The sequence below is a fragment of the Hippichthys cyanospilos genome, chromosome 13 (genome assembly GCF_059441005.1).
Source record: "Hippichthys cyanospilos isolate Australia breed blue-spotted pipefish chromosome 13, RoL_Hcya_1.0, whole genome shotgun sequence".
Lineage (NCBI taxonomy): Eukaryota > Metazoa > Chordata > Actinopteri > Syngnathiformes > Syngnathidae > Hippichthys > Hippichthys cyanospilos.
The window spans coordinates 6,133,880-6,151,973 of NC_142381.1; the positions used below are offsets into that span (position 1 = coordinate 6,133,880).

At 38.5% G+C, this 18,094-nt stretch overlaps 1 protein-coding gene across 1 annotated transcript in view; it reads left to right on the top strand.

Annotated features, from left to right (window-relative positions):
• Nucleotides 1-18,094, top strand: part of aff2 (ALF transcription elongation factor 2) — a 113,286-nt gene that overhangs the window by 31,441 nt on the left and 63,751 nt on the right. The window contains exons 2-4 of the mRNA XM_088432109.1: nt 8,122-8,242; nt 12,444-13,137; nt 14,429-14,817. Of these exons, the coding sequence (XP_088288235.1) occupies nt 8,122-8,242; nt 12,444-13,137; nt 14,429-14,817 (1,204 nt within the window). The remainder of the gene's footprint in view (nt 1-8,121; nt 8,243-12,443; nt 13,138-14,428; nt 14,818-18,094) is intronic.

Here is an 18,094-nt window from a genome sequence, read left to right on the forward strand (position 1 = left end):
CATCCACAATTGTGAGATTTTTGATATTGTTCATCTTTACAACAGAGGAGAAGTACAAGCTGTATATTTTCATGTTGATGGCATTGTGGCGCATCCTCTTCTTCTCTGTGGGTCCAGGAATGCCTGCTGATATTTCCTCTGATGTCTAATGCCTTCAGAATGAACACACAAACCGGCGAAAACACACACAAACACACACAGACAAAAATGTGTCGTTGAAGTGACACTTCAAACAAAGCTTTTGTCTGCTGCCTGACAGCTATTCCTCTTTCCTTCCCCCGCTCCTCCCCCTCTCATTATCCCCCTCACTCCTCCCTGTCATTCCAAAGCACTCCTACAAGCCGCGCAGGCACCCCCTTCTCTCCACTGCATGAACACACACAGTGAGCACATTTGAGGTTTTAGACTTAATTGAGCCGCTCGGCTTAATGCAGGCTAAATAAAATGCAAAAACTGAAAGTATGAAGGGCTTTTCATAACACCACTTGAGATAAAGGTATAATCATCAGGTGCATTTCATCTGTTAGAAGCGCAAGGTGGATTAATGAAATGATTTAGACTAAAAGACGTTGAGAATCCCTCGTTAAAAGGTGTTATGTAGGTGCTAATTTTAAAAGTCAAAAAGTGTTTCATCACTTTTGATGCAAGAACAAATTGAGCTTTACCGATGGAGTTTTTCTCTCATTCAGTTTTGCTGTTTGCACACCCAATTATGTGTGTGTGTGTGTGTGTGTGTATATATATATATATATATATATATATATATATATATATATATATATATATATATATATATATATATTATAAATACATTTCATTGCTAGATTAGGGCTGTGATTCTTAAAATTGATAATAGATATTAGTTGTATAATTAATTGCATGTTTTCCATAGTAAACCTGCAATTAATCACAAATCAATTACACATATATCTCATGCTATGATTTTTATTCTATAATGTTTTCTATTTATTGTTCATACTGAATTTAGTTTATACTGTATGTACCAATTCTGTTGTGTATCAGCTATATAATGACAGTGAAGGCATTCTATTCTATTCTATTCTATTCTATTCTATTCAGGTGTACAAAATTTTTCTCCATTTTTTCATACACCTTAATCAACATAAACGTGGACACATATTTACATCACACACAATACTAATCTTCTACTTCATTTGGTTGTCATTTTTAAGTAATTAGATCCGCTGGCTTCCTACAACATAAACAAGGGGAAATTTGGTTCACTGAAGACGAAATTGTCCATAGGTGTGAATGTGATCATGAATGCATGGCCCATGGTCAGCTGGGAAACAGCTCCAGCTCACCAGTCATGCTGTTGAGTACATAATACAATGAGGGGTGTAGAAAATGCATGAATGAATAAGTACAACACTTGTTCAGTATTTAATGTGTGAACAGCCAAGAGCCTTGCACAATCCCAGTGCCACTTCTCATATGCTTGCAGGACATAAGGGAGAAATTGACAGGAAACCAGACCGACTCATCGGGTGTTCCTACTGTCAATTGACCTTGTAATATGTGACCCCCTGTCCTGGCACGGCTTAGCCGTGTAGTGTGTGATCATAATGATTATCTGTTCACGACGGCAGGTTGTATTACACCAACTCAATAGCAGTTTGGTGGAAAATGGAAGTTTTCTTTCGATCTAGTCGTAGGCCCTCTCTAGGTCTTAAAAGGAAGATGCAATGATGGTAAAGTTATTGTTATTACAAAATAGTGAGGGTGAAATGCGTCGATGAGATCATCATGTCATCGCATCGCCTCGAAGCACTTAGTAATGCCGCATAGCTGACATTTCTGACCATCGACTATTAGATGTGCACGGGAATGCCACTTGAAGTCACAGGCAAAGCAAATGTATTGCCATTTTAACCAAGAAACTGCAATCCTAATGATAATTACCTGGGATAATTTGTGAGTATACTTAGATTACAATGATCCAGTTAGTTTCTTTGAAATTCTGTAAATTGTTAAAAACAGAAAACGATATTTCAAACACAAAAGAAAACAATTGTCATTTGTAAGTATCAGTACCACACGTGTCTTTACTCTCATCCCGCTCTCCTGCACCAATCTACAGGATTTATATTTGGCTTGAGAATTTGAGTTATGAGAGTAATGTGTTTCCTCTGGTCACAGTTAAATGTATGTTGCTGGAGACACACATGCACACAATTACAGCCCTCTGTTCCACCAATGCTATTTTGATTGTGATACAATTGTTTTTACAAACCTAAAAAAATTGACCTTTCCATCTCCAAACCACTGTTGTAACCGATTGACAAAAGTCTCCCGTGAACGGCCACAATTTCCTTCACCAGCAAATGGCACCTTTATATAGTTGCACTACCTCTGATTGTAAAGTTGAAATAAGAAAGTTTTGTTTGTCTATGCGGTGTTTCTGTGTTGCTGAACTACAAAAACTAGAAATATCAATGTGTATAGATCCTCAGTGATGGCGGTCAATCATAGGTGGGTGTTGGTCATTTACAATGGTAATTTGTTACATGAACACATGATGACAGACAAAAGTAATAGAAAATATGATATATTGGAAAAACAAAACAAACCCCCCCAAAACAAAACAAAAACAAAACAGAAATATCTAGTCACTTTATCGCAATTGAGAGAAATAAAAATGCTGTTTCACAAATAACGTTAGGAGAGAGCACTGCTTCAATCATCTACTTAATTTATTTGCTGTTGTTTTAATAAATACTGTACTATACTTACGTACTGGACCTGAAGCTGCTACAACCACACAAAGGAAACAATCGCTGATCAAGGGATCCCAATTTGAATTGTGCTACACCGTGCTGCTTGACGGAAACCTGGCTTTGAAATAGCGTCATCCTCCTCAAAGCGCTTGTCTTTGACAACTCTGCAACAAAATGTATCAGGATGCACAAATTTCCTAAGGGAAATGCTTTTTTGTTTTTTGTTGATATTATGCAATTTGTGTTTCTTGAGGAGTGTGTGTCTGTCTGAAGGCTGTATTCCATCATGTTGCTCCAGGCTCTGTTGACTACCACGACATAGTGGGGAGCCTGAATGGAAAACAGCCTCCATTAATGGCTCAGTAACACCTGTGCCTTTCCTACTGTGTCATATCATCCAATCTGCTCTGAAAAGAGCTCATCAGGACTGTGGGAAGCATTTAAACATAAAAGCCTCCATTTGCATGTTTTCTCATTTAAATGAGCAGAGCTGCTGCGTGCTGTCAGTGTTCACTGTTATAAATGTTTTGCTTCAAAGTGTTTCAATAAATTGGCTGTTTTTGCTAAATTATAAAGTGTGTATTTACAAAACATAGTTTCAGTTGTGAGATAAATGGTGATATATTCACTTGAGCCGAAACAAATGCCTTTCTTCTCCAGGGGAACACTTCATTGCACTAACCGTGCCAGAATGTGTGCACAGGCTCACTGAGATCAGATGGCAAAAAAGAAAGGAAGAAAAAAAAAAAAACTAACCCTTTGCTCCAAATGTCTGGATGGCTTTAAATTAGTTGAAACATATTTCAAGTGGTTGCCTTGAACTGTTCTGACAGTTCTTCCCATAAGACACAAATACTGCATGAGTGCTCAGTGATGTGGACCCAAAAACTCTTGGTGACATGCATAAGCTGCAACCTTCTTTTTAAATAGCGACGGATCACACACAAGTTCAACACAGTTCATAGACCTGCTGCATCGCCTGGCGCTCAAATACTTCCATGCGCGGACTGTGTTTCAGAAACATTTAATTCTGACTTTTAAGTTTTGTGGAATTTTCCTGGCCAGCTGCAATAGCACAGGCAACTTGATGGGGCCACTTTCACGATATAGACTTTTCTGTTTTCAGTGTGTCTCTGTATTAAGAGTTGTATAATCCAGACAAAAGTCTATATACAGATACAAATAATTGTAAATGCCAATTGCCAATAATATACAGTACATACTGTACAGTAAAACGCCTCTACAATAAAATCATGTTTGCAGCCAGAAATTTTTCACAACAGTAGACTTTTCATATAGCAAATCTATGTCACGGATGTAAAGATAAAAAAACATGTTGAGCAATCTACAATCTGACTGTAGTTAAAAACAATCCTGTTCTTTTTGTTACGTAGCCGAAAATGGACAGTGTTTTTATTCGCATTATGAACATACGTGTTTTATGAATCCAGGGAAGCAGATGCACAATTCATGAAGACAAACTGTCCTCTATTGTCTTCTTCAGTGTTGCAGTATTGCAGAGGAGGCCAAATCAATAAAAGAAAAGGAAAAGAACTAATCGTTGGATATTTGCACAATCCCACACACCCACATTCGTTACACAGGCAGGTTTCATTGTAGATGAGTTTTACTGTGTGTGTGTGTATATATATATATATATATATATATATATATATATATATATATATATATATATATATATATATATATATATATATATATATATATATAATATTAGTTTTATTCTTGCACAACATCACAACCGCACTGAAATTGTCATTTTAAGACTCCAATCTGACTCGATGGCCATGCCCTCTGCAAGTTCAATATTGTTGGTTGAAATGCCTTAAAAGTATGCTGTGAATGTGCAAGAGAAGGCAATAATGTGCTTGTGTGCGTGTGTGTGTGTGTGTGCATGCGTGTTTGCGCGTGTAAATGAATGAAAAGAGTGTGTGCGAATAGTTATCAGGGGAGACCAGCATAGCTCTGTTGAGATTAAATTCCCAGAGCTTACTCTGGCTATCAGCATTACTTCAGGACACACACACACACACACACGAGCAGACGCACACGCACAGACACAACAAGCAGAAAACTAACTGCCACCATTTCATTCATAAAATATTAGCAAAAACAATATGCTCCCTCCTCTTTCATTTATAAACAATTGAAACAATTCAAATCAGTTGATTTCTATAAAAAGGTCAAACATTTTTGCAACAAAACAAATTGAATATAATATATATATATATATATATATATATATATATATATATATATATATATATATATATATATATATATATATATATATATATATATATATATAATTACACGTTAAAATAGAGCTGCCTGCGATTATATATGTGATTATACATGGCTAGCTGGTGGTGTCATGTGCACATGAAGCTGCAAGAAATGAACGCTGACTCAAACCCGAGGCCTCTTGAGGCTTCACCTTGCCATTACTACTTCCACCTCTCTTGGATGATGATGGGTAGTTTTCAGCAGCCATATCTCAGCAAGGTTAAAGATCTTGGCCAAATCTTGTATCTTGAGAGTTTACAAAGCATAGGTGTCAGGGTGAAAGCAGAGCTAGATATCAGTCATCGTACATCATGGTTTTATTGATTGAAGACTTGTGCAGTTTTACTGTAAACTACACAACAGAATAACTAAGCCACAAATTGTACAATGGATGTGAGAGTAAAGCAGTTTTTTCTGTTTTTGCACGTTGATATTCTGATGCCACTATCAAAGTATGGGAATATCTGTATTGACCTTTGCAACACAATGAAGTACTCACGTGACGGGGCAGCACAATGTGAGCTGCCCATTAACATCCGATCACAGCTCATGCGTGAAAACCACAACTTTTAATATTAGGAATAGAATCTAGTGCCTTTGTTTTTAACATTATGTTAACTTGTAGCACATCTTAATATGCATGATCTTTGATGTATAATGATGTATCATAACACTGACGGTGTGTTAAGATGCTTAACTCATTTTCTCAATGATGAAGATACACAGTAAATCCGGAATCCTTTCTGTGTGCACAGTGCTTGTTCTGTACATTTGTGTCATGTGCCTTACTGAGTTGTCACTTATCTCTGTGTACAGACGGATAATGAACATCGACAGTGCCACATATGGAAATGTATACACACACGCACTCACTCTCGCTTTTTCTCTCTCTCTCTCTCTGTCGCTCTTCATCTCTCGCGCACACATCCAGGTTCTTGTCAATCATTTTGCTGCAATTCCCATTGCTCTCTGCTACTTTTTTTGCTCCTGCCTTCCTCTCATCCTACTTTCCTGTCCTCATCCCTATACTCAGTCTTTCGTCACTCTCTTATTTTCTTTCCTTTTTAAGAAACAGTCAGTTGCCCTGTATTTTTTTCCATCTTCCCATGGGCCTCTATGACCCCCTCCTTCCCCTTCTTCTTGTTGCCACTCTCCATTCTTCCTACCTCCCACTCACAATCTTACTGGGGGATTAAATGTCGGGAGGAGAGGTCTGGTGCAGAAAAAGAGAATGTCTCTTTTAATTGTGTTGATGGCTAATTAGGCACTCTATCTCCTCTCTGCGCAGTGCATTGGGTAAATCATGCCCTTTCCTGGGTCAACAGGCCACGGGCGTGCACGTAGCATGCGCGCGGTGGTACGCACGCTAAACCCCCATGAGCTGCTTGTAGATTTCTCTGTGGACTGCTGGACCGCAGCTGATTGAAAAGCTTTGGGTTAGCGTAGTAAATCGTAGGTTTTGCTTAAAACTAGACGGCAAAATGTGGGAAACAATCAGCACCATTACTATTCTCCACAGATCGCTTGTTCCAATTAATGCTTCCAGCTGTTTTACACAGGAAACGTTGATGAATCATATACCCAGCAGCACTCATGGGTGAATTATAAGCCAAGAAAGAGTCCTTCCCAGAACGTGATTAAAAGATCACTTGATTACGTTTTTGTCAAAGACACCATGACAGGACATGAAGGTAACGCGGTATGGCTCACTAGATACATTATGTCATAAACACGAGACAAGATTACACACCCAACTCCCACACAACTCACTAAAGTTAAAGATTAATGAAAGTTCCCGTCTGATACCATACTTAGGAACAGAAAAAGAGGTGCCTTTGGGATCTACCATTTGTAATATTTTAAGAGAGAGAATTATTATACCATTTTTTTGTATATAATAGCTCTTGAATATATTTTTTTCATGATAGGTCTCCCCTTCTGGTGCATTAGCACTTTGGAAAAATAGTCTTTAATGCACAGCTGTGCAAATTTGTGGCATTTTCCAACTAGAGTGCTGGCTAAGAAGAAATGAAAGAGACCCATGCATACAGTATGTGCTTCAGGGGCTGAAAAAAAGTGAAGTGCATGGCTACTCTGATGAGCAAACTTTTCATTTAGATTTTTTTTTCGAAATGTTGTTTAAGCTCTGAGTGGCGGGAAAAACATCAGCAGAGACACTTTTAAACATAGTCATGAGAACCGCTGTGACATCCATGAAAATTACCTATAAAAATGGCAAAAAATGATTTTCAAAACCACATTTGTATGATAGGGCCTCTTGTTAATGTATATTTCATGATTCTTAAGGATGCATTAAAAAAAGGTTTTCTGCAGTTATTTACTTACATAAAGACAACAAGTAAAAACTGCACTTTTCACTCATAAAACCCTATGTAATGATTGTATAATGTGTTTGTAGGAGTTTTTAATACGTAACCATATGCAGATGCTTTCATAATACAACATCCAAATACCTTGAGCAATCTATATGTAAGTCATTCTGTAGCATACATTAAAGTCTCATTTCCTTTTCCAATGTCAGGAAAATAATATTCCATCCTGCACTATAATACAAAAAGAAATACTTTAAATGGGACCATTTTTTGTTAGAGTTAGCGTTATTTCTTATTAGATTTAAATTTGAGCGCTTGATATAAAGTTATTTTGGTTCATTTCATAATTGTTATTGATCCTTGGACATTTCCAACAAAAATGTGTTGTAGTTAAGCAAACGAACATAATGACACCATGCAAAACTTTATGTAGGACTAATACATTAATATACAACAGTTTATTACCTGAACTTGAACTCAAAATCCAGCTACGTACATTAGAACCCTATCTTTAATCCATCACGCCTTTCTTTGTGAAAATTAAGTGATATCTAGCTGTTGTTTTTTCAGTTTTTCAAGGTCAGAAATGGGCGGTTAGAGGATCGTCTATGTGCCATCATGCTTTTATTTGCCATTGCTGGTGCTCGATATTGTCCACGTCAGACATAAAATGACAGTAGTTTCCGCCAGTGTATTGTTCTCAGTGGGCAACACTAATGAGTTTTTCTCTTGGTTCCTTTTAGCCATTTGGAGTCAGAGCGCAGTGTCCTGAAAAGGAGAGAATGGGAGAGGAGGACCCAGGAGGTCCAACAAGATGAAGATTTGTTCTCCACTGGATTCAACCTGTTTGGGGAACCTTACAAAGTAAGTAAGAGTGACTAATTAGAATCTCCTTACAGTTTTGAACTACAGTCACAGTACCTAACACGTTTGGAGACGTGTTGATATATTAAATACAAAACATTTTGTAGCTATATGAGAGGCAGAAAAATGCTGTACATAAAGTATACAGTATATACAGTCTTATTCAGACATGCAATATTTCTACAATTGTGTCAATTAACATTTTTTTTATGGCCAACAGGGTGTTGGTCTTTATTAAAAAAAAAAAAAAAAAACGTTTATGAAGTAAACTATTTTTGCCAAACTGGGAAAAAGTCAATTTAGGACAAAAAGTTGAGCAAGTCAAGCTACATAAAGTGTTTCATTACTAGACATACTGCTGCTTTTTAGACAAGGGCAAATGAGACATGCTTGACATCAGGTTTCCATTGAGATAAAAAGGATGATTTTACAAGATCTTAACGATTGAGTATGAGTCATTTTAAAAAGAAACTGCTCGGCTTTGTGAGTCAGCGTCATAATTCAAGTCAATCGGCTAAAACTTGCAGCAAAGCACAAGTTAACCTTAATATTCTATACATTTTAAAATAGCAGACTGTCTGACCTGAAATAATCATTTAAGTTCAAACTCAGTCAGGACCTTTGTAGGCTAATATTATTTCCATTTTCCATTGTGACTATCCTCAATCCTAAATTTCTCTGCAAGCGCCTACTCGGAACATGTTGAGTCATGCATCCAAGTCTATGGCCACCCACTGCCCCCTGTGTATAAAATGGATTCAGAAGATTTAACTCTCATTCTCTGCAGCTAAGCACTTCACTTGCTTTTGCTGCCAAGTGTGTCGACCTTGGGACAGGCCGGCTTTGAATCTTGACAGAAAGCGTGTGAGTGCGACTGTCAGAAGGCATAAGAAACACGGCGGGTTGTCTACTGTTAGAAATGGCTCAGGGTTCATCTTTAAAGGTGAGAGGTTGCGTGAGAATTGCGCCGATAATGAGAACGCCTCCAGGCCTTCATTAATTGTTTTCACGTCATTATATGTGCTATGCCCGGGTCAGGATATGAGTGTAAGTGTTTGCCAGAATGACAGGGTTGCTGCATATCAGCACTTCTGATGAAAAGGTTAAGTTGTTGAACAATAATAAGAACGCAAGGGAAAAAAAAAAACAACAAATAAGCTTCTCTGATCAGGGCAGAATATGTTATAAATTCACTGTGTTGTGCAGCCTGTTAAAATGTCTGAATTCGACCTCGGATATGTAGCAACACTTGGCATAGCAGTATAGCTATACCCTAACAGTGAACTTCATTTTAGATGGATCTGGTAAGGCAGGCAAGCAATGAGGAGAGGTCAAAGAAGAAAGTTCATGGTCATATTGCCAAGTTGTAAAAACACAGAAATTGTTTAGTTGATACATAATAGAAATCGTCACATCCTCAGCACTTTTTATTTACAGGCTCTGTGGCCTCGCAGTAGTGGGCTTGCCTTGAGACTGGGAGGTTGGGACACAACAAAGCCTTTAAAAATGGGAGCCATTGTCTCCCGGTTTGACACTTATCAATAAAGTTAGAATTTGTTGATTCATCGTTTCTCTGGGTAGACGATTGTTTCATTCCTGTTAAGTGTAAATACCTTTTTTCTTATTCTTAAGGATACATATTTACCAACATTCATTTTTCAAATGTCCATCGCAACCAGTTCCTTAGGAAAAAAATATTAATACGAAAATAAATATTGAGTTGCAACTTTCAGGACATGTTAAATGACTACTTTATGTGGCACTTGTGCTGCTGTTAGATTAATAATGCATAATTGGACAAATGAAATGTCTATAATCCTTCTCAGTATGCTACAGCACAGTTGTAAGTCACTATTGGTGCAACTTTTGGGTTGTGCTGGTCTACTTACTGCTATGACCATTTAGGAGAAAATCCGATGATGGATGGGGCATTTTGCCAGCCTTGAGGCCAAAAAGCTGACTTGACCATCCGCAGGGGTTTATGTTTATTTGCTTCATAGTCCTGTGTTCCTCCTCCGTACAATGCATGCCCTTGCTGAATAGCACTTACTGCTGTGACTCGTGACAAATGGCTCGGGCATACTTTGCTACTTGGCTCTGCTGATTTATTTGTCCTGCTAAAGATTTCAGTTTTTACTGATAGTGCTGCTTTACCGATACATACAATCATTGGGCCTGCTCAATCTCACAGCCTACTCTCACTCACTCAATGGGGAACCTTCGAGATTTATATCTCTTCGTTATCACCGGGGATTTATAGAAAACCTTCTTCTGGATTGTGTTTTTTCTTTTTATTTTATTTTGTCTTCTATCGCTCTGCCTTCATATCAGTCTGGTGTCTGTCACTGTCTGACTTTCTCATTTACTTTACTTTAGCTAATCCCCTCGCTAATCCTGTTAAAAAGTGATATGTTTTTAGCGGATATTTTTGGGTGAGCTGGTCACACACACATATACACATGCAAGTCACAGCACACCGAAGCAAAAATGCAGGTATTCATCCCTGTTTCTGTTTTCCATTTTGCCTCTTTGTGAATGTGTTTTCTCATTCTTTTCAGCCACCAGATTTTTATTCATGAGGTGGACTTGGAGAAGAAAAAAAGCTAATTTATTCACAGCTAATGAGCTCAAAATGGTTTGTGTCGTGTGTCTATAGAATAAATGTACACTGTGTGTGTATATATATATATATATATATATATATATATATATATATATATATATATATGTGTGTAATTCTTACTGTGTGCTTCTCTGAAAATATCCAGGAAACTTCCACCAATGCACACAGTTAGAACAGGCTTTGCGCTAAACCTGCGCTGGGCATGAAAAAATAAGGAAAACTAAATGATATTGTAACAATATTGAAAATTACCTCACGCGTATAATTAATTGTAAGGCCTGTATGCCCCTGTATACATAAATGAGCTCTTCCTCTTTCTGTTTGTGGTACCTTCATCTGTAAGCCATTTTGTTACCAATTTATTAGGCTCATTTGCTTATTGATTTATTTTAAACTCACACATTTACTTTTTATCTGCTCCATACATCACTTTAACTGACACAGAATGGGTAAGATAGATTTAAAATTTAGTTGAACAGAATTGGCTATGTGAATGTCTGACCTCTTTGTGTCATTTATGGGACAATGAATCGGCAAAGTAAGTAAAATAATCCACAAAATAAATCACAGTGTAACTGGTGTGTTGTTAACCGGCGGGTCTGTGATCCGTGACTTTAAGCAGAACCAAAACTATGCCTGATGTTGAAAGGGTAACAGTAATAGTAATAATTAGCATTCAGTGTTTAAATTGTATTCAGCTGAAACAAATCGACGGTGGGGATAATTTTCAAACCTACAAGCTTTATATTACACACTCTTGCAAAATTCCCTCCTCAGCTATAACATCTCTCTGTGGATCATTGCCCATTATTACTCGCTTTGATTGTTCACAGAAACAAAACCAACAAACACACAAAAGCACTTGAGTAAATTATTCAAGAGTGTCCTACAAACTTGTTGAACTAATTAAAAAGTATCACTAACACAGAGAATTGTGGATAGTTAGTTGGTTAATTAGTTGGTTAGTTAGTTTATTGTCTGGAATTTGTCCGATTCTTCACAAAATTATTAACGGGCCCCATAGTTGTATTCGCTTTTGGCACATGATTAATATTTGCATCACACTGTTGAAAAGACACGCGAGGGGATTAGGGAACATCTTCTGCTCTTTACGTCTTTGCCTTTCTGGAAGGATCTCGGCAGAAACGGCGGATGATGAAATGGTGTGGTTTCATCATTAAAGAACCTGTCAAAGACTCTTAACTATTCCGGGGAACATCTCAGCATGAGCACATAACAGCTGAAGGGGCTTTTGGATCATAAATCAGTAGAAGCCAGACTGTCCTCCTCGCGATGATTGCTTGAGAACCTGAGGTCAGGCTAATAATGATTCCTGCTCCATTAGTTTTACTGCTCCAGCCTGGACTAGACCCTCTTAAGGATGGCATGTGTTTAATTAATCATCTCGTCCGGGTGCCTGGTCAGTGGTCACCCGATTCATCTCTTCCTGTTCCTCTCTGAATGAGTAAAGAGGGCTTTTCATCAACGTGCTTAGAAATAAAACAGAAAGATGGAAACTTAATTAATACTCCTGTCTGTCTCTTTTCTTCCCCACTGTCCCTTCTGCCTTTCTTTCAGACTAATAAGGGGGATGCGTTGGCGAGTCGGGTCCAGAACACACTTGGCTCCTATGAAGAAATGAAAGATCTGTTAACCAGCCATTCAAACCAGAGCCACTTAGTGGGAATCCCCAAAGGCAGCGGTGCCGCCAACAACAACACCGCCGCCACCGCCGCCATGCAAACACCGACCACTTCAGCGAGTGAGAGAGCCACAATGGAGTCGCAGCTTTTCAGTGAGACCCTGAATGGAGGCGCGGGAGCGGAGGGTGGGGAGGTGGAGGGAAGTGGCGACAAAAGGATTGCGAGTACATCCTTGGCATCCTCAAATTCAATGCAACCTCCTGCATCAACAACAACAACAACAACGTCATCATCAAATGGGCAGTCATTGCCACATCGGAATTCCAAAAAGTCCAGGAGCTCCGTTGAGTGGGCCAAAGGAGGCCATGCGCAGAGCAACCCGGGAACGGGCCTCCATCTGGGTTTGGGGCAAGGCCAATGTCAGGCTCCAGGAGCTGCAAATGGAAGGAGCAAAGTCTCCATGTTTGAAGAACAGCAACTCCAAAGGCACGATGAGCTTTTCGGTTCACTCAAAGACGAATTAGGTCTGAAAAGAGATTTGAGCCCTTCTTCGTCATCTTCATCCTCCTCCTCCACCTCCTCTGCGCGACGCCATTCTTCACACTCCACTAAAACTCTTCCTCTCCCAGGTAATTCCCCACAGTAGTTCACGCAAAAAGCTGTTCTCTCGTATCTCTCGAGCCTAGTATTCTGTGATTACATGTTGATCGGCAAGCTAATTAACGAAATAAGAAAATAACTTGTACACCACCCAATTAATTGCATGACAGTGACACAGGAAAGTAAAGTGCAGAACAAATGCAGTGAGGCATCGTACATAAGACAGTAAACACGGTGGGGAAGAAAATAAACAACAAAAATGATGATGGCGGTTTTGTGTGACATGTCAATCACAGACTCTGGTGATGGTTTTGAAATGCCAGAAATCCTGCGTTACAACATAGTCCAAATAAATTAAACAATGAAATAAAACAGAAACAAGCCACCTGTGCAAATTATAGGAAGGTTCCAAAGTGGCTCGATGGCGTCTTTTTCTGCTTGCTCAACGGGGGAAGTCCATGAGATTCTTAATGTGTGTTCATTTGTCGGGAAAAAACGTTAACTGTCTTTTGAAGTATGCTCTGAAAATGTTCCCCGTTGGACGAGCGACAAAAGCAAACCAAAAACTATGTCATTAAGTCAAGGATAATACATTGTGTCATAAAACATTTTCACATGTGTTTGTTTGTTTGAAGTATGCTGATCAATTTTGGGTCATTGGATTCTAAATCATTCTCACAGTATTATAACCAATTGGTGAAATTTCAGCTCCCTAGTGCCTTCTTTCACTGCTTTTCCTTTGATGTGAAATGCGTTTGATCCAAAAATCAAATGGATTGAACAAAATACCACACAAGGGTGCTCTATAAATAAAGTTGGCTTTAGTTAAGGCTGCAGATCATTTTGGGCTTTCTAACAATGTCTGGACTGGTTTGACATTTTTGGAATTTAGTCACAACTTAGTCCCATTTCTTCTTTGAAGTTCAAAACCCTGTCTTGAGTTTTGACACCACTTTGATGGCACATCTTTGCCTGAAACAAGCCACAAGTGTGGAAGTCAGAACTTCCAAAAAGTTTGTGCCACCAATTATTTGTCTTGAATTTTTCATATATTTCGATTCCGAAGAAGACCGTTTTATCTCCTTTCATTTTCGGTTCACTTGCTAATCAAAAAAATGACTGAAAGTTTAGGTAAGAGACTGTAAGTGGATGTTGAAAAAAAATACTCATTGTTTTTAACATGTGTGTTCATTCATTGATTACACAATTTCATTAATTTGCATTGGATGTCTGACCAAATTTATTAAGTGCAATATAGCTCAATATTCTCCCAAAAATGTTGTTACTTATTGTTTTGTCTTTTTTCTTACACACTTGCAGATGGTGGAAATTTTCGATCTTCCACAATAGATGCCGGTCATTGCAAATCGTCTGGCTCCCCGTTTGAAATGGAAGCGAGCTCTCAGCTCTCCACATCCTCCTCCCCGTTGGCTTCCACATCACTTTTGTCAGCACCTGTACCCGGCCTCACCACTCCCACGTCTACATTCCCTCTTGGCGGCCTATCGGGGAAGCCGATTGCCGTGCAGCAGAAGCCAACGGCCTACGTTCGCCCGATGGATGGCCAGGACCAGGCGCCCATTGACTCTCCTCAATTAAAACCACTTCTTGCGGCTCCAGAGGGGTTCAACTGTGGTCAAACGTACGGTGGAAATTCTGGGAGCATGAAGAATAAACTGCCAAAACTGAGTCTGAGCCACACTGCGGAGGTAAGCATTAATGTCATTACTCTATGTAGATTCCTAGGCTGCTAAAACCTGCTCAAAACGGGGATAAGGAACAAAAAAAAAATACTTGTTGATTGCCCCAAAATTTGTAAAAGTTGAAGAGAACATGCAAAGTTGGTATTTTAGCCATAAACTTGAAGTTATGATTAGCATTTCTCGAGCCATGTGGAATGTCATTATCGTTGAAGTCAAATAAAAGAACGCACATACATCTATAACGTCCCCAAAATTTGGTAAATAGTGAATATATGCACAGATATGTGTTTTATTTGAGGTTTCTTTAGTAAATGGACACATCCTTGTATTGTATCGACAAGATGAATGTTCCGTCTTTTCCCATTTCCAGGATTTGGATTGTTGCTTAGTTATTGGTTTGTAATATTGTCATTATAGTTGTCACAATGATGTGGTCATTTCAAGTTACAAGTGGTGTTTAGTGTCTATGCAAAGGTAGGAAATAGTTCAAGTTTTACAGATGTAGTTAGTTTATTTCATCAATGTTTCTAAACCTTTTTTTAAGCCAGGTCTTATGTTGAAGATTGGTTCTTAATTTACCCAAATCTGTTTTACTCAGTGTAAAATGCAGGCTAGTTTTATCGAACACAAAGCTGACACGCTTGCAGGCGGATACAAACATTGTTTGTTGTTATATTCTCTGCTTTTCAAATCGCTTGCCTCGAATGATCAATAACAGCTTATTTGTAATGAATAATCAATGTTGCTTGAAAAAATAAATGACATAATGATTAAATAATAATAATTAATATCCTTTAGCACCCCTGACGATTTTTCATAGCACACCGGTTGGATTTCATCGCCTAACATACAATATCCTGTTTATCAAAGTGTATTCTCTACGCTTAAGTCCACCGCTTTAGTCATGCAGCTCTTGTTCTTTTTCAAATTGAGTTGTACTTCTGCTACTTACACACTGCGGATACACATTGAATATAATTGGACACAATTGTATTGTCAACTAAATTGGACCACACCAAACTCCTTCCAGTCTGCTCTCTCTGACTCTCTTACTTCAGCCTGCCCTCCATCTTTATCGCTCTCACTTGCCTTTTCAAAACAGCACGAAACATCCAGCTTGGTGCTGTGTGTGCGTGCTTGTGTACTATGTGACAGGAGAGTAGTCATCCCTATCGAATGTAGCAGCTGTTCCCTTGCTTTGATGGAGCTGGTGCGTATGTGCGTGGCTTTCTAAATGAGCCCGAGATGGAGCTCGCAGCATATGGCGCTGAGAAGGAGAAAGGCAGTCAGATGTGAGGAGACTGAGGAATTCAAATTTATCCCGCAAAATTTATTATGGAATTGTTAGAAGGAGCAAGTGAAACCAATCTACCACAAGATGCTTCTTTTATGTTTTTCCACCCACGTCCCATTGCAGGCTTAACGACCTTTGCATTTCTTCCTACCTACACGGGTCCAAAAGTTCAATATTTGTGGTTGTTATTGTTTTCCCCTGAAATATTGACATACAGATAGGTAATTTCCTGTAGTCTGTTTTTCTTTCATTTCTTTATTATTTTTTAAAACCCACATTCTTTGTAACAAAATACACCTTACAGTATTGTTGCAGTTACCTTGAAAAAGTTACTAGAATAGTAGCCGATTACTTATTTGAAAAAGTAGCTTAGTTTTCTGATAATCAGCTTTAAAAAGTAAATCTTGAACTTCCTCCACGTGGAGACTTTTCACACCTTGTTTCCCACAAATTGGTGTATCGGAGACAAAACGATGATTTACTTGATTTACTCTTGTCTCTAAGACAGAAGCTGTGGAGCAGAAGTGAGCAATGGTGCGCGCACACAGTACTTTCAGATAATTAGTCAAATGCAGACGTCAGCGGCAACAACTTGGAAATCACAAAGGTGTTCAATACGTTAGCAGTGCAATTTGGGTGTTAAATTTAAAATCCGGCTTAGAAGGCAACTCTTTGAGCGGTCTTTGATTCCCAAGGTTCCACACCATTCAGCCATTCATTTCCAACAACTTCCCCTGTTCAGTGCTGCAAAGTAGTTGCTGACTTTGCAAAAAAAAAAAAAAAGTAGACTACGCCATGTGAATCACTACTGTACACTAATGTTGACTAAAAGAGAAGACATGTCAAAAATGTTTTTTACAAACATAAGCTCCGTGCCTCCACCAGTCTAAATGACATCCTTAACATGAAATAAGCAGCAAAATCCACTCAAATCCCCTTCAGGGACTGCCCATTATACAACTCGCCCTTGATTGAAAATGACATCACAGTTGCTCAGGACTCAGGTAACGCCTAATCGCAGCTCACCCGCATTCTGAGTTTGGTCACTTGTCATTCTCAAGCTGAGCCATGTTTGTCTATTTACATATACACGTTGTAAACATCTGTTTCTCCATTCATACACACACGTAATGCAAACATCTCTTTCAATGGGGGAAAACAATTACATAGGTCCAGACATTTAAGGACCTCCAAATTAGCTTCAAGCGTAAACACCGACGCCAGCTTCATGAGCGCAACACCAACAAAATAACCCCTAAGGACTGGAGGTACAGACCAGTAAATCAACATCATTGATTTTGCATGTTACAGTCTCCGAATTAGTTCAGGTGCCATGAAATAGTTTAAGATAATCAATAGTGGTGTGACAGCTCAGCGTGTGTGTGTGTGCATGCATGTGTGTGTGTGTGTGTGAATGTAAGTGGTAAGCCTTTAAACTGCTGTGGAAGCTTTCTGTTAGCACTATAGAATTATTGATTAGTGCCTTTTACTCCCAGCTGTGTGTATGTGTGTGTGTGTGCGCGCTCTGTACACGTGTGTCTGGGAGTAGAGTTAAGTCTACTGTAACCACGTGAGGAAAGGATCAATTCTCTTCTCTTACTCTCACATATGCACATATACACACTTGCACACGCACATTCCTACAAGCACTCACAGACAAACACACACTCTCACATTTACACCACCACACACAGTCGGTCAGCAACACAGATGATATTTTACAATACTTAACTCATTCAATCTCAAAGACTTATTTTTATAATTTTCTAGTCTGTAATTTTTTTTATTATTATTTTTTTTTCTTTTTTTTTCAATGTGTTTAGCGAAAGAAAGGTATTAAGAATGGCTGGTACTGAATAAAATATGTACTAAAGATTTCAATGACTTTAGATTATTGTTCTTCACCAATCAATCACTTTACTACCTAAAGTAATTAATTGCTTTAGGTAGTACTAAGTACTTTAGTATCTTAAGTAATTGATAACTTCA